The sequence below is a fragment of the Miscanthus floridulus genome, chromosome 16, assembly GCF_019320115.1.
Source record: "Miscanthus floridulus cultivar M001 chromosome 16, ASM1932011v1, whole genome shotgun sequence".
In the NCBI taxonomy this organism is placed as follows: domain Eukaryota; kingdom Viridiplantae; phylum Streptophyta; class Magnoliopsida; order Poales; family Poaceae; genus Miscanthus; species Miscanthus floridulus.
Genome location: NC_089595.1, coordinates 100,411,289 through 100,434,399, shown reverse-complemented (window position 1 = coordinate 100,434,399; position 23,111 = coordinate 100,411,289). Strand labels below are relative to the sequence as shown.

Genomic DNA, 23,111 nt, shown 5'->3' with positions numbered 1-23,111 from the left:
CGCGACTTCGAGCAATGCACTATGTCGACTAGTGTGAATGGAGCCTCCGATGCCCTCGGCATGGGACCCTCCGCTGGGTATAGTCTATTCTCTGTGATTTCTGTACTTTGTGTTTTTACTGTATTCACCAGTATGTCATCTCTACAAGCTGTAGTGTTCATAAGAAATATACACATACACATATATATCGTCACAAACATGCTGATGTTATTTTTTCTGGATTAAACTGATAATTAAATTGCCTAAATTCCTAACAGTCCAAAAACCTAATGTTAGGCAATTTTCTGTCAGTGGTTTTGTTGCTGCTTTGAAGTTAAATAATTTTGATGGTAAGAATTTAATGATATGTCATGCCAAGATGGTATTGTGGTTGACTATGATAAACTGTTATCACGCCGCACAGGGAAAGCCTGAACAGTTTACTCCCGAGGAGGAGCGAAAGTTCTTAGCTGCCGATAACCTATTTCGAGGCGCCGTGATTAGTGCACTTCATCCCAAGTATGAGAAAAATTACATGTCTTGCACATCAGACAAAGAGTTATGGGATGCTCTTGAGGCAAAATTTGGGGTTTCTGATGCTGGCAGTGAGCTATACCTTATGGAGCAGTTGTATGACTACAAAATGGTTGAAAATCATTCTGTGGTCGAACAGGCTCATGAGATACAGGCGCTAGCGAAGGAACTAGAACATTTCCCATGTCTGTTGCCTGACAAGTTTGTGGCCAACGGTATAATCACTAAGCTGCCACCTTCTTAGAGGGATTTTGTTACTTCTCTAAAACACAAGAGATAAGAGTTTAGCGTGGCTGAGCTTATTGGATCTCTTGATGTTGAGGAGAGGGCAAGAGCAAAAGACAACCGTGGAAAAGGAGTTGAGTCTTCCGCTGTCAATATGGTGTAGAAGAAAAACTCATTTGCATCTCGTAATAAAAAGAAGAAGAACATGCAAGAGAACAACAATGCAAAGCCTAAGCAGATTGCACAGTTTAAGAAGAAAAATAACAAGAAAGGTGGAGGTTGCTTTGTTTGCGGGAGTGATGAGCATTGGGCAAGTACGTGCCCAGACCGCAAATATAAGCTAGAAAAGAAATAAGCAAATGTGATCATTAGCGAAACTGGAGGAGGAACATCTGGGTATGGTAATCCTTTACCCTTTGTTCTTTCAGTTTGTCTTTTACCTGAGTGGTGGATAGACAGCGGTGCTAATATTTATGTGTGTGCTGATGTTTCTTTATTTATTTCCTATCAGGCCGGCAGGAGTGGAGCCTTGCTGATGGGAAACGGTTCGCATACACATGTTCTTAGTGCTGGTACGGTCGTTCTGAAGTTTACTTTGGGGAAGACGGTGTTGTTAAAGAACGTGCAACATGTCCCCTCCATAAAAAAGAACCTTGTTAGCGCTTCTCAGATGTGTCGTGATGGCTTTAAAATTGTGCTTGAGTTCAATAAGTGTGTTGTATCGAGACATGGAACATTTGTTGGAAAATGTTATGATTGCGGAGGCTTGTTCCGCTTATCTTTGCTTGATGATGCGTGTAAAAAAGTAGTGAACAATGTTAATGTTTCAGATGAGTCGAATATATGACATTCATGACTTTGTCACATTAATTTTGGCTGTCTCACGTGGCTTGCAAATCTGAATTTAATCCTGAAATTTAACTTAGTCAAAGATTCTAAGTGCCAGGTGTGTGTGCAATCGAAGCAACCGCGCAAGCCTCATAAGGCTGCTGAGGCGAGAAACTTGCCACCATTAGAACTCGTTCATTATGATTTATGCGAAATGAATGACGAATTGACTAAAGGCGCTAGACGATACTTCATGACATTTCTAGATGATTGCACTAGATTTTGCTACGTGTATTTATTAAAAATAAAAGATGAAGCGTTGTATTATTTTAAGGTCTATAAAGCTGAGGTAGAAAATCAACTTGAGAAGAAAATAAAGTGTTTGCGGTCCGATCGCGGGGGAGAATATTTCTCAAATGAATTTTCTAAGTTTTGCGTGGTGCATGAAATTATTCATGAGAGGACGCCACCATACTCACCATAGTCCAATGGGATTGTAGAGAGAAAGAACCGCACTCTAACTGATTTGGTTAATGCCATATTGGAGACTACGGGACTATCTAAGGAATGGTGGGGTGAGGCTATATTGACAGCGTGTCATGTCCTAAATAGAGTACCCACAAAGAACAAAGAAATCACATCATTCGTGGAATGGGAGAAGAAGAGATTAAATCTCTCTTACCTGTGAACTTGGGGTTGTTTGGCAAAGATGAATGTGCCAATAAATAAAAAGCGAAAGCTTGGACCAAAGACTGTTGATGGTGTCTTTCTTGGTTATGCTATTCACAGCGTGGGTTATAGATTTTTAATTATAAACTCTAGTGTTCCTGAGATGGCTGTTGATACAATCATGGAATCTAGAGACGCTATATTTTTTTAGAATGAGTTTCCTATAAAAAAATGCACCTAGCACAACTAGTCATGAGTTTATAATTCTCCATGAGCATGAAAATTTTATTCCGATAGAACAAATTGAGGAACCCTATATGCAAAATCCTAAAGAGGATGACACTATAGTCACCAGAAAAAGCAAGAGACAGAGGACTGCAAAGTTTTTTGGTGATGACTATATTGTGTACTTTGTGGATGACACACCAACAACCATTGAAGAGGCATATTCCTCTCCTGATGCTGACTTATGGAAGGAAGCAGTATGGAGTGAGATGGATTTTGTTATGTCTGATGAAACTTGGGAAATAGTTGATCGTCCCTATGGGTGCAAGCCTATAGGTTGCAAATGAGTGTTCAAAAAAAAGCTTAGACCTGATGGTACTATTGAGAGGTACAAGGCAAGGCTTGTGGCCAAGGGTTATACTCAAAAGGAAGGTGAGGATTTCTTTGATACTTATTCACCGGTTGCCCGATTGACCACAATTCGAGTTTTGCTTTCTCTGGCAGCCTTTTATGGTCTTATCGTTCATCAAATAGACGTTAAGACAGCTTTCCTAAATGGAGAGTTAGAGGAGGAGATCTATATGGATCATCCTGATGGGTTTGTAGCAAATGGTCAAGAAGGCAAGGTGTGTAAATTATTAAAGTCATTATACGGCCTAAAACAAGCTTCTAAGCAATGGCATGAGAAGTTCGACAGAACTTTAACATCTGTTGGCCTTGTTGTGAATGAAGCTGATAAATGTATGTACTATCGGTATGGTGGGGTGAAGGAGTTATTTTGTACTTATATGTTGATGACATACTAATTCTTGGATCCAGCCTCAAAGTGATCGAGGAGGTGAAGGAATTTCTATCTAAAAATTTTGAGATGAAAGATTTGGGAGAGGCTGATGTTATTCTTAATATCAAGCTTCTAAGAGAAGGTGATGGTGGGGTAACTCTGTTACAAACCCACTACGTGGAAAAGGTGCTGCGTCGCTTTGGGTTCAGTGACTGTGCACCTGCTCCAACACCTTATGACCCTAGCATATTATTGAAAAAAATCGGAGAATAGCAAGGGACCAGTTGAGATATTCCTAGATTATTGATTCGCTCATGTATCTTGCTAGTGCAACAAGGCCTGACATCTCATTTGTTATGTGCAAGCTGAGCCGGTTTGTGTCAAACCCAGGAGATGATCACTGGCGTGCTCTTGAGAGAGTGATGCGCTACCTAAAAGGGATCATGAGCTATGGTATTTGTTATACCGGACATCCAAAAGTGCGAGAAGGCTATTGTGATGCCAACTGGATTTCTGATGCTGATGAGCTTTATGCCATAAGTGGATATGTGTTTTCGCTTAGAGGTGGTGCTGTTTCCTGGAAGTCTTACAAGTAGACTATCTTAACGAAGTCTACAATGGAAGCAGAACTCACAACATTAGACACTGCTGGATCTGAGGCTGAGTGGCTTCGTGATCTCCTTATGGATTTATCGGTTGTTGAAAAATCCATATCGGCTATTTCTATAAACTGTGATAATCAGACTGTGATTACGAAGGTTAACAGTTCTAAGGATAATATGAAGTCCACAAGGCATGTTAAGAGATGACTAAAATCTATCAGAAATTTGAGAAACTCCAGAGTAATAGCGTTGGACTATGTTCACACGTCTAACAATTTGACAGATCAGTTTACTAAGGGTCTGTCACGCAACGTGATAGAAAGTGCATCGGGAGAGATGGGTTTGAGACCCACTTGAAATTTACTATAGTGGTAACCTGTTCTATGTGATCGGAGATCCCGTGAAGTAGAACGGTAAAACAAGCTAGTAGTAAATTATGAGAAAAGATCCTTAGTAAGACTCATTTCTGATGCATATCTTTCCTTTCTGTAAAGCAGGCTGGCTTTTGCCTTAATGCGTTCCAAGTGGCTTGTCAAAGCAAAGATGTTGTCCTACAGAATATCTTTTGAGGAACACACCTATATGAGTCAAACTGCTGGTCACAGTCTATGAGATTTGAGTGATCTCTAAATACTCATGAAAGGCACTGAAGTATGACTTATATGCTTCAAATAGAGAGGATGTCTTTTGCTGCCCAGTATCAGCTAAGGACTTTAGTGACATTCACCTCACACAAAACTGTTAATTCAAGGCTTTGTCTATTGTTCAGTTATGACTGAGTGAAACTATTGTTCTAGATGAATGTTCAACTTAATAGTCTCCATCGAAACACTGGTATATAAAAGAAATGTGGTTGTAAGACTACTTTGTTACAAACCCTAGAATTTGATGGGGATTGTTGGATATAATATGAGCTTGACCCATATAATATTTAATGAATCAAATAAAACTTTATGGTACGTAACATTAAGTGTTGTATGGCTTAATATCATATGAGATTTTAACTGAACGCTGACTCAGATTATATGGTTGGAAATTATTCATCTAAATTGATAAGCTGAGAAAAAAATAAAGGCGTGCCACACGCGCGCGCGCGCCGCCACCGCCGCCGACCGGGCCAGGCCGTGGGCGCGGGCCGGGCCGAGGCAGAGGACATGGCAGGCGGGCGGGCGTAGCTAGTCTTTTGCCACTTAAATCCATATTATCATGGGAGTTTCGCTCCTTGATGGTAGAGGCGAATTGACTGCGTCAGTTACCGTCTCTTTCGCTTCCTGTCTCTTGAGATTCTCCGCTGCCTTCGTCTCCTTCCCCTGTCGCAGCCATATATTCGAAGTCCCGTCAGTCCAGACCCCGTCTCCCAAAAAACCACTGCCGAGAGAATCACAGATCAACAGCTTCCTGGCTTTCCCATCCTGTAACTCTGCGCGCACAGCAGGAGAGCAGTTGCCTTCGGAACCCTCGTCCGCCTGATAACCCTGCACGGAGTGAGCAGCGATTAGGTTTTTAGGGAGCGATCCACGATTGCTCGTCCACGTACATCTTCTTCCCGGTGATTGCCTGCGGAACGTCAAGGCATCGTCTTCCTGGTGATCCGTTCGTGTGACTGCACTGCGAACATCTTCCTGCATCGACTGTGGTCCGCGACTTCGAGCAACACACTATGTCGACTAGTGCGAATGGAGCCTCCGATGCCCTCGACATAGGACCCTCCGCTGGGTACAATCTATTCTCCGTGATTTCTGTACTTTGTGTTTTTACTGTATTTACCAGTATGTCATCCCTGTAAGCTGCATTGTTGATAAGAAATATACACATACACATATATATCGTCACAAACCTGCTGATGTTATTTTTCTAAATTAAACTAATAATTAAATTGCCTAAATTTCCTAACACCACGCACGCGATCCCAGGGAGAAGAATCACACGATCACCGAGCAAGTAAAGAACCAAAAACTTTCGCAGATCGAACCAAGATGACGATGTCTTCCTTTTTTTATTTGTCGAGTTTCCTTGTGGAGTTTTGTCATTGCAACCATCAATAACAAGTCAAGGAACTAGAGGCTAAAGCTAGTTAATCCGCTGCTGGAACTGGAAATGAATGTACTGATCGAGCATGCAGCGGGGGGACGACGACGAATGATGATGACCTCAGCTCATTCCTGGCCGTCGTTTCTGTTTCATGGGTTAGCGCCGGCGACGGCGAGGCTGGCCCAGATCTGCTCGAACACCTCCACGATGAGGTCGTGGTGCTCGGCGGCGTTGAGCGCGAGGTAGCAGGCCAGGAGGTCCTCCAGGTCGGCGGCGTCGCGGATGCCCTTCTCCGCGATCATCTCCTCCATCGACTCGCGGAAGTCCCGCCTCGGGTCCGCCGACGACTTCACCACCGCGAAGCTCTCCGCGAGAGGGGCCGGCGGTGCTGGCGTCGTCGCTGTCTTCCGTGGCGACGCCCCCGGGGTTGTTGTCGGCTTGCTGATGCTCTTCCTGCTGGACCTGGTGGTGGACGCCAGGCGCGGGCTGTTGACGCGCGTCCTGAGGCGGCGCCCCACGGACACGGACGACCGCCTTGGGTGGGACTTACTCCCCTGCTCCGAAGCAGAGCTGGAGCCTGCCGGCGTCGTGTCGGCGACGTCGACGACGTGCCTCTCCTTCAGCTCGTACCGGACCACCTCCCTCATCGCCGGTCTGGTCACGATCGGGGGGAGCACCCGCTCGGCGTCGGCGGTGCCCCCGGAGCAGAGATCGATGACGATGTCCGTTTCTGACGCGATCACCTTGCAGCTCACGCTGTAAGGCGCAATCACCGCCGGCCTACGGACCTCGTCGACGTCGTCGTCCTCGTCGCTGCCGTCGCGCCCGACGTACATGTCCCGCCGCCGGCTCTGGTGAGCGTCCTGCGCCCCGCCCAGAGCCTCCAGCCCGCGCCCAACCCTGACGGCGCCCACCCTGTGCCGCCTCCTGGAGCAGCTCGGCGGCGACTGCTGCTGGTGCTGGGGGAGGAGCTGCCGGTGCCGGTCCTCCTCCGTGGCAGCGTCCCTTGGCTCCGGAGCCGGGAGCTCCCGGTCCCGGGTGGGGTAATAGTACGACGTCCTGTGCGGGAGCGCCACGGACCCGCGCCTCGGGGACGCAGGCCTCGTGGCGGACCTTGCCCCCCTCTGCGGCGGCGGCGACGACGACGGCAGCATTGCTGCGCTCGCGGCCCCGCCGCCGCCAACGGCAGGAGGGTGACCCCGCGGGCGGCGCATGTCGCGGAGCTTGTAGAACCAGGAGTTGGGCATCATGTCGGCGAGCCGGAACCTACGGCGGCCCATGGCCCCGCCGCGCTGGCGAAGAAGAATCTCTGCGCCGTACGAGGAGAGGTGGTGTGGTGTCCGGGGACCAGATCAGTGACGAGAGTCCGGCATAAGTAGCGCGGGGCAGCGCGCGAGCGGGTGTGAGAAGCGTGGGACGTGTGGTTCTTTTTGGTCCCTTTTTTTTTTTGTTTTCGACGAGAAGAATAGCACGCCAAGGATGGCTACGAATATTGTTGATACAAGCTAGGGAGGAAAATAAATATGCAGCTACAAGTAACTGTACTAGACCAATAGCAACTGACGTGACAGTTTTGTGGCTCTGTGACGAAATTGCATATTTTCATTACATTAAATATTCTTTTCCCTAGAGCTGCCTAAACATGGGTTTCTAATTTTTTAGTTGAATCTGATCTGATTTCTTTAATAAGTATGGATGCGATTAATCAATGACTATTTTATATGATAGAGAAAAGTTTGCCACAACTAAGTGGTTTGTAAAATATAAAGGAAAAATACGAGGATGATGTGGTTTTAGAAAACTATGGCATCAAAAAACTATATCTTTTGAAGGACCGGAAACGGCGACCAGAGGAGGGTGAATGGGAGCCTCAAATTTCTTTCGAAATCTTCGACCACTGTCCCAACATCAATCCCCAAAAAGCATACACGAAAGACTTGATGACCACGACCCTAGAGAAGGGTGGATGCTCCCTCAGAACACAGCGGGTCACCACAGAGCAAACGGAACACAGATTAAAGTCCAAACGAGCAAACTCCCAAAAGAAAACAGCACTGCTCCTGCAAATATCGGACACGTCCGGTATTATATCGGACACGTCCGGTATTTTCCGGACACGTCCGGTATGATATCGGACACGTCCGGGATTTTCAGCAGCAAGCTGACCAAAAGAGAAAAATCCAAAACCCCATCGAACGGTGTCCAAAAATCATGAAATTTTAACCATAGCTCTTTAGACACCAAGGGAAGGTCTCCACAAAATTTCAGCTCAAAACTCCAAAGTGAGAAATATCGGACACGTCCGGTATGACATCGGACACGTCCGGGATTTTCAGCAGCAAGCTGACCAAAAGAGAAAAATCCAAAACCCCATCAAACGGTGTCCAAAAATCATGAAATTTTAACCATAGCTCTTTAGACACTAAGGGAAGGTCTCCACAAAATTTCAGCTCAGAACTCCAAAGTGAGAAATATCGGACACGTCTGGTATAATATCGGACACGTCCGGTATGAACGAGCAGTTTCTCGGGAAAAATTAAATCAAGCCATAACTTGATCAAATCAACTCCAAATGACTTGAAATTTTGCACAAGAGTTCACAAGCGAGTAGAAAGGCAACCTCTAAAAGATCATAGCCCGAGACAAACTCTAACTCCGTGAATCGAAGGAATTGAAGAAAACCCCCAAGAAATAGGTCAAGAACTAAAATTGCCCGGATCTGCGATCTCGTGAGGAATTAGTGGATTTCCTTCGGTGGAAAGCTTCTACTCATGTCACTGATCGATCCAAGGCAACAAGAACGAACCAAAACCGTCCCAAATCGAAGAAACGAGAGGGGAAACAAGAAGGGACAAAAGGAGCTCGTGAAGAACACCAAAATCACATCAAGAACACAACTAAATCATGAATCCCGGAGGACATACGGTGGTTACGGCCACCGATTCCATCAAAACCAAGTCACAATTTGAGTTGTGGACCTCTCTCATACATGGAAGCAAACTAGAGGAAGAAACCCTAAAGGAGAAAATGAAAACTGGAGGAGGTGAGGGAGATGGGGGCTCCCTCATCCTATTTAATAGGGCTATTACACAATCCCAGTTTTGCCCCTGGATACAAATGAGTTGAACCGCTAAGCCCAAGGGCGTTGTTGTCCAACCCGGTGTAATCTTGATCCGACGGCCACCGCGCCTTCTCACCGGTAGCTTCGCCTCGACGCGAACTCCCCGATGCCGCCACGTGCCGTCCGTTCCTCCTCGGAACCTCCGCCCAGGTTTTGAGGCCCAAACCCGTAAACCGTCCATCCGATGGTTTTGAGGTCCAAACCATCAAACCGTCCGCGAGTAGCGTACTCCATACGCGTCCCCCGCCATCCGACGCGTGTCACCGCCGTCCTCGACCGGCCGGCCCGCCAAGTCCTCCTGAGCCTCGCTCGACTCACGCGTCCGCCGTCTTGACCCGGTCAACACCGTCACTCCATGTCTTCTTGCACTTGTCGATGTCCCAAGTGTCAGCCACCATGGCTAGTCACCTGGCCTCTGGGTCCCTCGGTCCAAGCCTCACGTCCGTCCTTCACCGCTCCCGGTCTGTCGGCACGGTACGTCCTCCTTGACCTTCACCTCGCCGTCGACCACCACAGCCGAGCTCCACACCTGCACAACACAAGCCAAAAGACATGTCGCACACATAGCTTTCGCCATGGTAGGGTTAGTCACCACTCAACCTACTTCGTGGATCACATTGACAATCACTCATCACAAAACGAACACACAAGGGTACTTGTCAACCTTGTGTTCGCAATCTCCCCCTTGATGAGTGCATTGTCAACACCAATACACGAACAGCTTGAGCAAAAGAAAAAGAAGAAGAAGAGAAAAGAAAGAACTCACCCAAATGACCAAAAACCAAAGAAAAGTCAAAAACTGGGTCATTTGAAGGTGAGCAAAACTTGGTCCCCAAAGACATGGGCAACGGCTCGACGCAACCAAGTAAAACAAAACTAGCCCTCAAGAAGAGGCAACGGGCTCAACACCACTAGCAAAGCTCGAAAAACCGAAAAACTGCTAGACCCTCCAGAAGAGGCAAAGGCTCAACACATCTAGCAACACACCTCAAATGCAAAACTGCTAGACCCTCCAGAAGAGGCAAAAGCTCAACACATCTAGCAAAACACCTCAAATGCAACTCCCCCTGAACAAGTGCAATCTCTCTCAAATGAATGCATATCGCTCAACTTTAGGTGACATTGTGAGTGTGGAAACTTCTCCCCCTTGTTGACACATGCACTTATCAAGCTAGAGCCCAAAGATTGCATCTTCCCCTCAAATTATGCTATGAATGCAGAAATGCACGAATGCAGAAGCTTCAAGATTATAGTAAGTAGATTGAAAAGAGGCTCTAGTTGATGCTGTCATGTATATATAACAACACATACAAGTGCTAGCAAATGCTCAAAGTGACCAAATGAGACGAAATATGGCATTTAAGCAATTTTGATCAAGTTTGAGCAATTTTAAAAGAGGGTTCACCACCAAAGGAACACATAGCAAAAATAGACAGGAGATCGACCTTGTGCTACACATGTATGCAAAGTGAACTACCCCAAACAAAGTTCACACATCATGTCATGAGACAAACTTGTGGTTTGATCAAATTTTAGACACCAATTGAAATTTATCAGAGTTATGCAGCTTATTACCAAAGTTTGTCAGACAAGTGTGTGCGGGAGGTTATCTGTGCCACCAAAACCTGACTTAGCGACCATGTCAAGCCTATGCCAAAAGCAATCAGAAGCTTAAGACAATGATCTCGGTATCCATTACAGAGCTCAAGTTCACCAATAAGTGCAATTTGGAGCTGTCTCGATACTCTGACATAGGATAGTACAGACCCATCCCGATCTTTTCAATTCACTTAGTTTGATTTTCAAGTTTTAGCACAAATTCAAGTTTCTCAAGCAAGTGTGTAACTCAAAGTATGAGCCGTAGCAACTAAGCATATACATGAAGCAAGAAAAAAGATCTCAACACATTCTACACAGGCTAGTGCCACAAGTAGTGGTGAACACATTTCATGTTTCAACAAGTTTTAATCAAGTTCACAGTTTGGAAAATAAGCTTAGCTCATAACATGCATCAATTGATCAAGAGGAGCCTAAGCCAAAAGCACATCATGTATATCCATAACATCCCCAACAAGAGCATAGTGTCAATCTAGGTACTATAAGGATGAAGCTCAGGATGCAATATGATACATGATGATATGATATGCAAGTATGATATAAAAACAAAAACAAAGACTAAACTACAAAGAAAAGCAAAACTAGAATACAACAACCAAAGTTCCCCTCCTCTAAAAAGGGAAACAAACTCCAAGCTCCCCTCGCAAGCGAGCAAACTGGGCTTGGTCAAGTGGTTTGGTGAAGATATCTGCGAGCTGGTTTTGGGTATTAATGTGGTGCAGATCAATATCACCTTTCTCATAGTGGTCATGCAAGAAGTGAAAGCGAACTTCTATGTGCTTTGTCTTTGAGTGAAGGACTGGGTTTTTGGCTACACTTATGGCGCTGGTGCTGTCACAATACAAAGGCACTCGCCTAAACTCTAACCCAAAGTCTCTCAGAGTAGCTATCATCCAAAGCAACTGGGAACAACAAGCAGCAGCAGCAACATACTCAGCTTCTGTGGTGGATTGGGCAACGCTAGACTGCTTGCGAGAAGACCAAGACACAAGAGAAGATCCAAGAAACTGACAAGTCCCCGAAGTGGACTTCCTCTCAACACGACAACCAGCATAATCCGCATCAGAATACCCACAAAGAGAAAGGGAGGAGGAAGCTGAAAACCAAAGACCAAACTCGGGTGTGAAACGAAGGTAGCTGAGGATCCGCTTGATGGCTTGACGATGAGACATGCGCGGAGAAGACTGAAAACACGCGCACAAGCAGACTGCGAATTGGATGTCCGGTCTCGTCGCCGTTAGGTACAGCAGGGACCCGATCATGCTTCGGTATTCCTTCTGGTCCACGGCTTCTCCCTCCTTGTCCTCATCCAGGGCCGTCGTGGTTGACATGGGCGTCGAAAGAGGCTTGGCCTCACCCATATCAAATTTCTTGAGCACGTCCTTGGTGTACTTGCCTTGGTGCACGAACGTCCCCTCACGAGTTTGCTTGATTTGCAGCCCAAGGAAGAAAGTCAATTCGCCCATCATGCTTATCTCAAATTCCCTGCTCATAGTATCTGAAAACTTGGCAACAAGAGCATGAGAAGAGCCACCAAAGATTATATCATCCACGTATATCTGAACCAAAAGGATGTCTGTGCCTTGCTTGAGGAGGAACAAAGTCTTATCTACGGAACCCATCCTAAAACCCTTATCAAGCAAGAAAGCTTTCAAACGCTCATACCAGGCTCTCGGGGCTTGTTTCAAACCATACAAGGCTTTGTGGAGTTTAAAAACATGGTTGGGGTACTTTGGATTTTCAAAGCCAGGGGGTTGCCTCACATAAACCTCTTCCTCTATGTACCCATTCAAGAAGGCGCTCTTTACATCCATCTGATACAGCTTGAACCCTTTCGAAGCTGCAAATGCTAAAAGAATCCTAATGGCTTCTAGATGGGCAACAGGAGCAAAGGTTTCTTCATAGTCTATTCCCTCTTTTTGGCAAAAACCCTAAGCCACTAATCTCGCCTTGTTTCTCACCACCACCCCATCCTCACTCTGCTTGTTCTTGTAAACCCACTTTGTACCTATGGGGTGGCACTCTGGTGGAGGTGGAACTAAAACCCACACTTGGTTCCGCTCAAAGTTCTCTAACTCCTCGTGCATAGCATTAACCCAATCGGCATTAGATAGTGCGTGTCCAATATCTCGAGGCTCAAAAGAAGCTACGAAAGCAGAATGAGCGAAATGGGAAATATGATAAGACTTGGAACGCGTTACCCTTTCGTCGATGTCGCCGATCATGGTCTGAGGAGGATGGCGTCGCTGGATATGTCGAGGTGCACCCAAAGACGAAGTCGCCTCCCCCTCATCCACAGCTGGGGCCTCCTCAGTCAATTGAGGAAGCGGCTCGCACGGACCCCATGAAGTAGAGGTGGAGGGCTCGGGGCCGTGAGCCGAAGTGGTCGAAGCTGGCTCGATCGGGGCAGCCGGTTGAGATGGCTTGGGATCATCCCAATCGACGTCATCGTCATCCTCAACAAAAATGCTATCACCCATCTCTTCATCACCTGCACGTTCAAAGACCGAAATAGAAGAGGGCATGGTTTCGTCGAAGGTGACTTCACAAGTCTCCACGACATGGTTAGTCTCAAGATTAAGCACACGGTACGCATGTGAATGAGAAGCGTAACCGAGAAATATACCGTCCGAAGATCTAGATTCAAACTTGTCAAGATTACCTTGCTTAAGAATGAAGCACCTACAACCGAAGACTCGAAAATGACTCACCTTGGGTGGACGCCCAAACCGCAATTCGTAGGATGTCTTCTTTAAGAAAGCGCAAAGAAAAATGCGGTTTGAAACATGGCAGGCGGTGTTGATGGCTTCGGCCCAGTAACGCCTAGGAGTCCTATGCTCATCGAGCATCGTCCTGGCCATTTCAACCAAAGTCTGATTTTTGCGCTCAACAACACCATTCTGCTGAGGGACATAGGGCGAAGAAAACTGATGTTCAAGACCCAAGGAAGCACAAAAGGTGTCAAACTAAGAGTTTTTGAACTCAGTGCCATTGTCACTGCGGATAGCTCGTATGGCATTCTTTGGTAACTCAGTTTGCAACCTCAAGATCAAGTCACGAGCATGAGAAAACGCTTCGTCCTTGCCCTCCATGAAAAACACCCAAGAATAACGAGAAAAATCATCCACGATCACTAGAATGTACCACTTCCCTCCCTCTGACCGAACCCGAGCCGGACCAACAGTGTCCATATGGAGTAGCTCACCGGGTCTCGTGGTCATGACCTGAGTCACTGGAGGATGGGAAGCAGCCACCATCTTTCCGTGGCGACAGGGATGGCATACCAGATCCTTCTCTAACTTAAGTTTGGGCAATCCTCGGATCATGTCAAGAGAACTCAACCTCACTAGGAGATCGAAGCTCAAGTGACCAAGTCTCCTATGCCACTTCCACAAATCAGAAGAAGATCCGGCAACCAAACAGCGAGAAGAACCGAAAGACTGAGAGAAATCAGCTCTGAAAACTCGGCCAAAAGGAACGATCTGACAAACTAGATGTCCCTGAGAATCGAGCACACGAGAAAGTCCAGTCTTAAAGCGCACCTCAAACCCATCTTGAAGGAGTTGCGAAACAGAGAGCAAATTAAAATGCAGGCTTGAAACCAAAGCAACGTCCTTCAAGATAAAAGACTCATTGACCCGAATGGTCCCACGAGACAGCACCTTACCTTTGCTATTGTCCCCAAATGTGATGTACTCCTTGTATTGCATGGGGTCGAGGCTGGAGAACCATTTGGAACTTCTGGTCATGTGGCGCGAACAGCCGGAATCAACAAGCCATGTGTTCTCCAGGCCTTCGCTCTGCATCAATAGAAAGACAGGGGGTGAGCAAATGGCACAACACTGGGGTTAGTGAAATGAGGAGAATACCAGTGTTGAGTCATTTGCCCTGGAAAAGTGTTAGGAAAAACACCATACATGCCATGTCCCATTAGAGAGAAGCGATCACCACGTGGGGGAAAACGTGGTCCGCTAGGAGTGTGGGACTGAAAGCCACGGTCGCGAGGTCCAGAGTCATATAGATCATGACTTGGGCCACGCCGGGCACGACCACCACGTGGTCTTGCCACCTGAGGCCTAGCACCTTGAGGCATTGCACCTCTAGGCCTAACACTGTGCCTCTGAACAGGCAGTACATGTACGCCATGGGGAGGATGGTACATGTTCCGGTTGTTCAACTCGTACTCGCGCCGCTCATCTCTCTTCCTCCTAAAGCAAAACTCAGCCAAATGACCATCTCTATGGCAATAGTCGCAGTGGTACCTCACCTCTCTCTTGGATGGTGGTTGACTCACTCTCTTGTGGATGTGGTTCACTCTCTGAGGCTTTTTGGCTTTAGGAAGGGGTGCACTAGAGATGTTGGGTAGAGTATCGAGTGAGTTCCGAAAGTGATTCGGTTTGGGAACCCAAACTTGCTTGGATGGTGGAGCTTTTGGTGGTTCTTCAAACACACCATCTTTGATCATAGGCTTGGTAAACTCTGGTGGAGGGATCCTGATCAATTTGGGAGTGTTGGTGGGTTTCTCACTTGGGTTCAAACCACTATGTTCACCAACCTTGCCATAGACATGCTCACCCTTCCCACCTATAGCAAAGCCTACTCCCGATGAGTCAGTTCCCCGCCTGAACTGGCTCACCATCATGCCCAACTGGGGCTCACTGCACGACACCCAGCTCAAGATGGATCGAAGTTGTGTGTTTTCTTCCTCGGTTCCCATCTTGTCATGCCTGCAGGACTCAAGCTCCAACACCAAAGCTTCACATCGAACACATGTAGTGGTGATGCTATCTAAGTTGGCCTTCTCAAACTCAGCAAGTTTGGCAACCTTCTCTACCAACTCAGATTGCAAGCCTGAGCAGGACTTGCACGCACCGAGCAACCCAGAACGAGACTTCAACTCATCACATTCATCAAGCAAAACAGCATACTTGGATTGCAAGTCAGAGAGGTTAGACATGTGTATAGCGCACTCATCGCACTCCTCCTCCTCTGACACCACTACACCACTCTTGGCAAGCTCCAACTCCTTCAAAGCAACCTCTAGCTGGTCCTTAAACTCTTTTCTCTCGCGGGCAGCACGCTTAAGCAACTTATCTTGACTCATCAATGTATCATTCATAGTATCAAGCTCAAGCATAAGTGAGTCAAGTGTGGCCGGTACCTCGTTTTCGTCGTCGTCGACATCGACGTCCTTTTTGAGCTTTGCTCCACCGTCAACCGCCATAGTGCAAAACCCACCACGGTTTGCACCGGCGACAAAGCAGAGACCGTTGAGCTTGTCCTCGCGCTTCTTCTCGGACTCATCGTCGGTCGAGGGACAAGAAGAGTGATCATCGTCAGAGTCATCGTCGAGGTAGCTGAGGGAGGCGAGGAAGGCGCGTTCTTGAGCTTTGGCCTTCCTGCGGTACGCCTTCTTGATCGCCTCCTTGTCGAAACCACCCTTGGCCTTGTGCTTGCCAGAGGTGTAGTCGCGCTTATCCTTGCGCTTGCCGGAGTCATACTTGTTGATGAAGGGCTTCTTCTTGGGGCAGTGCGCGACGAAGTGGTCTGGATCTCCACATCCATAGCATCCCTCCTTCGGGCCACCACTGCGTCGGCGATTCAAACGGTTGTTGTGAAACCGAGAGAACCGACTGATGACGAGTGCCAACTCATCATCCCCAAGAGACTCTAGCTGCTCCTCTGTGACTGACATCAAGCACGACAAAGAGAAAGAAGCTTGTGAAGGGTTAGTCAATGAACTTGAACCACTACCTGAGACCAAAGCCATGGTTGGTGCAGAGGGATTCTTGAGCTTGGCTTGGGTTTGGTAGTCGATCTCTGTGGACTTGAGCTTGCTGAAAAGCTCGTCAACAGTGAGGGTGTCGTAGTTGGTGGACTCGATGATCGCCGACACCTTCACATCCCATACCTTTCGATCAAGGGCATAGAGAAGCTTGAGCGCCCTTTCATGATCACTATAAGGTAGGTTGGCCTTGTTCGCTTTCATTTTGTTGACGATAGTCTGAAAGCGGGAAAACATGGCATCGATGGACTCGCCATCAAGCTGAGAGAAGTTCTCGTACTCGCGCTTGTACGTCTCATAGAGTCTGGTCTTGACCTGTGCGGTCCCCTCGTGATAGCTCTGAAGCCTCACCCAGATCTCTCGAGCTGTAGTACAATCGGAGACATGCTCGAACTCAGAAAGCGAAAGACTCGAGAAAAGCACACTGCGAGCTTTGCTATTTGCGTTGTGCCGATCCTTGTGATCCTGGGTGGTACGGGCCGCGGTAGGGAGCACAACGTAAGTAGCATCCTCGCAAATTTCCCAGACGAGCCAATCAATCCCCTGGAGATGCGCAGACATACGGATCTTCCAATAAGGATAGTTTGACCCATCGAAGTGCGGTGGTTTGCCAGAACCACGCTCCATGTCGCCTTCGTGGATCACGGACCGATTAAGGTGGAATGATCCTTAACCGGCTCTGATACCAATTGAAGGACCGGAAACGGCGACCAGAGGGGGGGGGTGAATGGGAGCCTCAAATTTCTTTCGAAATCTTCGACCACTGTCCCAACATCAATCCCCAAAAAGCATACACGAAAGACTTGATGACCACGACCCTAGAGAAGGGTGGATGCTCCCTCAGAACACAGCGGGTCACCACAGAGCAAACGGAACACAGATTAAAGTCCAAACGAGCAAACTCCCAAAAGAAAACAGCACTGCTCCTGCAAATATCGGACACGTCCGGTATTATATCGGACACGTCCGGTATTTTCCGGACACGTCCGGTATGATATCGGACACGTCCGGGATTTTCAGCAGCAAGCTGACCAAAAGAGAAAAATCCAAAACCCCATCAAACGATGTCCAAAAATCATGAAATTTTAACCATAGCTCTTTAGACACCAAGGGAAGGTCTCCACAAAATTTCAGCTCAAAACTCCAAAGTGAGAAATATCGGACACGTCCGGTATGATATCGGACACGTCCGGGATTTTCAGCAGCAAGCTGACCAAAAGAGAAAAATCCAAAACCCCATCAAACGGTGTCCAAAAATCATGAAATTTTAACCATAGCTCTTTAGACACTAAGGGAAGGTCTCCACAAAATTTCAGCTCAGAACTCCAAAGTGAGAAATATCGGACACGTCTGGTATGATATCGGACACGTCCGGTATGAACGAGCAGTTTCTCGGGAAAAATTAAATCAAGCCATAACTTGATCAAATCAACTCCAAATGACTTGAAATTTTGCACAAGAGTTCACAAGCGAGTAGAAAGGCAACCTCTAAAAGATCATAGCCCGAGACAAACTCTAACTCCGTGAATCGAAGGAATTGAAGAAAACCCCCAAGAAATAGGTCAAGAACTAAAATTGCCCGGATCTGCGATCTCGTGAGGAATTAGTGGATTTCCTTCGGTGGAAAGCTTCTACTCATGTCACTGATCGATCCAAGGCAACAAGAACGAACCAAAACCGTCCCAAATCGAAGAAACGAGAGGGGAAACAAGAAGGGACAAAAGGAGCTCGTGAAGAACACCAAAATCACATCAAGAACACAACTAAATCATAAATCCCGGAGGACATACGGTGGTTACGGCCACCGATTCCATCAAAACCAAGTCACAATTTGAGTTGTGGACCTCTCTCATACATGGAAGCAAACTAGAGGAAGAAACCCTAAAGGAGAAAATGAAAACTGGAGGAGGTGAGGGAGATGGGGGCTCCCTCATCCTATTTAATAGGGCTATTACACAATCCCAGTTTTGCCCCTGGATACAAATGAGTTGAACCGCTAAGCCCAAGGGCGTTGTTGTCCAACCCGGTGTAATCTTGATCCGACGGCCACCGTGCCTTCTCACCGGTAGCTTCGCCTCGACGCGAACTCCCCGATGCCGCCACGTGCCGTCCGTCCCTCCTCGGAACCTCCGCCCGGGTTTTGAGGCCCAAACCCGTAAACCGTCCATCCGATGGTTTTGATGTCCAAACCATCAAACCGTCCGCGAGTAGCGTACTCCATACGCGTCCCCCGCCATCCGACGCGTGTCACCGCCGTCCTCGACCGGCCGGCCCGCCAAGTCCTCCTGAGCCTCGCTCGACTCACGCGTCCGCCGTCTTGACCCGGTCAACACCGTCACTCCATGTCTTCTTGCACTTGTCGATGTCCCAAGTGTCAGCCACCATGGCTAGTCACCCGGCCTCTGGGTCCCTCGGTCCAAGCCTCACGTCCGTCCTTCACCGCTCCCGGTCTGTCGGCACGGCACGTCCTCCTTGACCTTCACCTCGCCGTCGACCACCACATCCGAGCTCCACACCTGCACAACACAAGCCAAAAGACATGTCGCACACATAGCTTTCGCCATGGTAGGGTTAGTCACCACTCAACCTACTTCGTGGATCACATTGACAATCACTCATCACAAAACGAACACACAAGGGTACTTGTCAACCTTGTGTTCGCATCTTTATAGGCCAAAAACATGCAAAGGCGTGGTTATAGAAAAGAGGCTTCGAGTGGGGTTTCTAACGGGGGCTTTTGGTTGCTAGCCACACATCTTGTCACCATGTCACACTGTGCTCTTTGTTTCGGCGCAGGCAACGGCTACGTAAATCGGGCCTGAAACCAGCGCCAGCCGTTACAAGGCTGACTCCGGGAACGGAGCGAATAGCGCTGCGAGAGGAGCGGTAACGGAGATATCCATTCATGCCGGCATCTATTTACAGGCCGGTTCGTCCAAACGGCAATCAACGCAATCCATTCACACTATGAAGCGGTGACGGGCTCAAATCGTGCAACCAAACAACCAGTCAGACAAGTTTGACCAATTTGAGGTTTGGTTACCACCACAGTGTGGCAGCGGCAGGATTTCCTTCCCTTAAATTAGGTCCCACATGTCAATGACTCAAAAAACTATGATAAGATTCTAACACAACTTCTCTGATGGTATTAACTTTTAGCACAGATTTTCTCCATCCAAAAAGAATGACGCCATGGGATGTATGCTGATCAAACTTTTTAAGTTTAACTAACTTTATAGAAAATATTATCAACATTTGCATCACTACATAAATATATTAAGAAAATATATTCAACGATTCATCTAATGATACTAATTATGTATTATAAATATAAATATTATTTTATATGTAATTGTCCAAAGTTAAAAATGTTTGACTTCTCGGAAAATAAGAATGACATTCTTTGTGGGACGGATGGAATAGCTCATAATAAAATAGCCCCACATGACAATTTCATATGATCTTGGAGTATGTGCAAAAGACTAGTTCTTGATCAAGAGATAGTTTTCTCTCTCTCTTTTATTAAAATATAAAATAATATGTTTAGAGCTAGCTCGTAATAAGTCACCGTTAGAGGTGTCCTTTGACTTACAAAGGTGTGGTAAATATTTTGTGCACTTATCCTTAGGCAACCGTGGCAAATTTTTATAACAAACAGTGACAATTCGTGGCTAGAAACTAATCATAAAACACAAAAAGACTACGACTTTGACAATATCATGGTTTAAAAAAAACTAAAATGTATATTTGTATCCAAACACATGGTAGGAAAAAAACTACAGTATAGTTTTCAATACTTAAAAAATATCAACTACACAACCTCCAACAGTAAAGGAAGATTCAAAAGCAACTGTGGATGCTTGCATGACCAACACATCATGGACAAGTCTGGAAAGCATATGATATTCATCTCTCTGAGTTTTCCACCATGCCAAAACATCAAATGTATGCTAACTGGCCTTTAAAGGCTTTAATGTTGGTTTTGCTAGGTATTTACCTATTCATTTTGATTCATCCATATCAAGGCCACTGGATTCATTGTCATATAGAAACTATCATGTTCTTCATCTATGTAGTCCTAAACTAGTTTGCAGCTAATACGGCCATATATGCTCTACGCTTTGAAGATGAAGGAGCAGCAGTAGCATATAATTGATACATATTCTTAATCACAATATTAAACTTGTCAACTTCAACTTGATATGAATTTCTATACAACTGTCTCAAGTAATGTTCAATATTTTTTCTCTCGTACCTAGGATCGAGAACATTTGCAACGAGTGCAACATTAGATTTATTCCAATACTTATTAGACTTTGATCATAACATTGGCCATTTTACTAATAGTGGGATCATTACTACAACACCAATCATTGAGCATTGAGCATAAGTTTAATCTCACAAAAGCCACTAAAACTAGATTTACTATTAGATAGGAAGCAGTACCAGATAATTACTCAGTAAGCTCATAAAACTTTCAAAAGAATGGGAGCAAAGTTTGTGCATTCTCATGGTCCTCAGGTGAAGGATAAATGTGCTCATACATGTTGTGCTCATATGACTTGAGCCTCTCAAAAGCTAGCTTATAATACACGACATCCCTTAGCATAAGAAATGTCGAATTCCACCTAGTGGAATATCTAGTGAGAGGCCAGAGTTGGTGTCCAAACCACACTCACTGGCACACATTATAAACTCCTCCCACTATATGGTAGAGCCCTTCACAACTACTACAAAAGCTCTAATGTTTTTTATTGCAGACCAGTCACACACATACCAACTCTAGCAACAAGGTTAAGAATGTGATTGACGCATCTCACATGAAAAACTTGCCCATCACAAACTAAAGGACTGTGCTTCTTCAGCTCTGCAATCACATCCTTTACAACAACCTCACATTGTCCAAAGTAAGAGAACGGATTTTCTTCTCAACATACCATTTTAAGAGACATGTGGTGAAGGTATCAATAGCTTCTCACTAGTATGTCATCCTTCAACATGGATGAAATTGACTACTGCTTATGAATATTCCACTCATTATCAATCGGGTGTACAATGACACACATATAGCTCTAGGTCTAATTAAATATCCACAAGTCCATTGTGGCAATGAAATGACAATTAGTGGTCATGCAATTTTGATACATGTGATTCCTTCTCTCGCATATAAATATCCATTATTTCTTTCCTCATTATGATCAGGACTTTAGCAGATAATAATGTGTATGCAAGGATTTGATCCAGTCTTGAAGTAACTCATGCTCAACCATATTGAATGGATACTCTTGCACGATCATTGCCATATAAAACTCCATGTGCTCTTCCCATTATACTTCAAAGGCTTGACAACAGAGACGCCAGATCGATCATAACTTTTAGTTTTTAGTTGTTGCTGGCCTTTAACAATACTGTGATATTTCCTTAAGTGACCCTAGAGGTCTGTCATTCCATATTTGCTCTCACATCTAACTTTGCTAGTTCTATTTTTACACCCAAATTTGCACTTTGCCCAGTGACACCGCTCTTGCTTTCCATTTACCTCCACTTCACCCAGTACTTATCAAAGTAGCTAGTCCCAAACTTCTTATGTACACTTATTTTGCCTCTTCAAATCATGATATGGCTCTCCATTACTCAAACATTCAAAATTAATGGCTTCATCAGCATATGTACCTTGTCTCACTCTCACTAGTGCCATCACTAGGAATTACCCCCTCTATGCAAAGTCTTCTAACGTTGTAGGTGTTGCAGATCATGCGGACACACATGACTAACTATCAGTTGAAAATAAGGAAAACTAATTTGATTAATTCTTCTTTTGTTTGGTACTTTCCATATATGATCATGGTAGAACAACAACGATAATGAAGTAAATAATTTCTTAGGCAATGGCAAGAACAAAGAGGGGTTACGTTCAGGCAACCTACCTACACTTGCATTGGTGATGGCTCCACCAATGGGCGCTGGAATGAGACGAGATGGTGGTGGCCCCATTAAATAGCGTGGGTTGGGCACATTGATCTCCAGCCAGTGCCATGAATATTGTTGATGCGTGACATGATATGTTGGCCTCTAGGGTGTGTGAATGGAGGAGGAGGAGGGATTGTTGTGCTGCCCATGAGTGGCAAGCAAGCTTCGGTGGAGGGGAGCGGCCACTGCCTATGGCCCATAGAGGCACACCCTCAACCCATAGAGGTGTAGCACAATAGGTTGATCTAGTTTGTTGTGTAGGGCAACTGTGGCAGAACTGCCTAATCTAATGCCCTCCCAAGAGTACTTGTCTTCCATTAGACACTAAGTACCCAAGAGAGTGCACTAAATCATGTTGTTCCGTCGAACAAACCCCAAGGGAGAACTCGAAAATCCACATTTTTCCATCAGGATCATAAATGAGAGAATAAAGTTTACAACATTCTTAACCATTTCTTACATCACTTTATTACAACATTAGAGTACTTAAACAAGTTGAATGCAATAGCAAAATTAAGACAGTTTTACATGTAAAAGAGTTTATACATTTTAGGTTTACATTTTTATGTTGCAGCGGAGAACAACATATGATCAGAATTACAACGAAAATAAAGATTAATGTTGAATCATAAACTTTTCTTCTAAAAACTTTTAGTGAGGGTTATAAATAAACACTACGGTCGTAGCGTGGAAGGAATCCTCTCTGAGCCCAGCAGGAGGTTTCCACACGCAAAAGTCATCTAC

At 45.8% G+C, this 23,111-nt stretch overlaps 1 protein-coding gene across 1 annotated transcript; it reads right to left on the bottom strand.

Annotated features, from left to right (window-relative positions):
• Nucleotides 1-5,904: 5,904 nt before the first annotated feature.
• LOC136509897 (transcription repressor OFP1-like) lies at nucleotides 5,905-7,200 on the bottom strand. Its single transcript, XM_066504488.1, has one exon. It carries the CDS (start codon nucleotides 7,152-7,154, stop codon nucleotides 6,024-6,026), a length of 1,131 nt encoding a protein of 376 aa, XP_066360585.1. The 5' UTR covers nucleotides 7,155-7,200; the 3' UTR covers nucleotides 5,905-6,023.
• Between the last annotated feature and the right edge of the window lie 15,911 nt (nucleotides 7,201-23,111).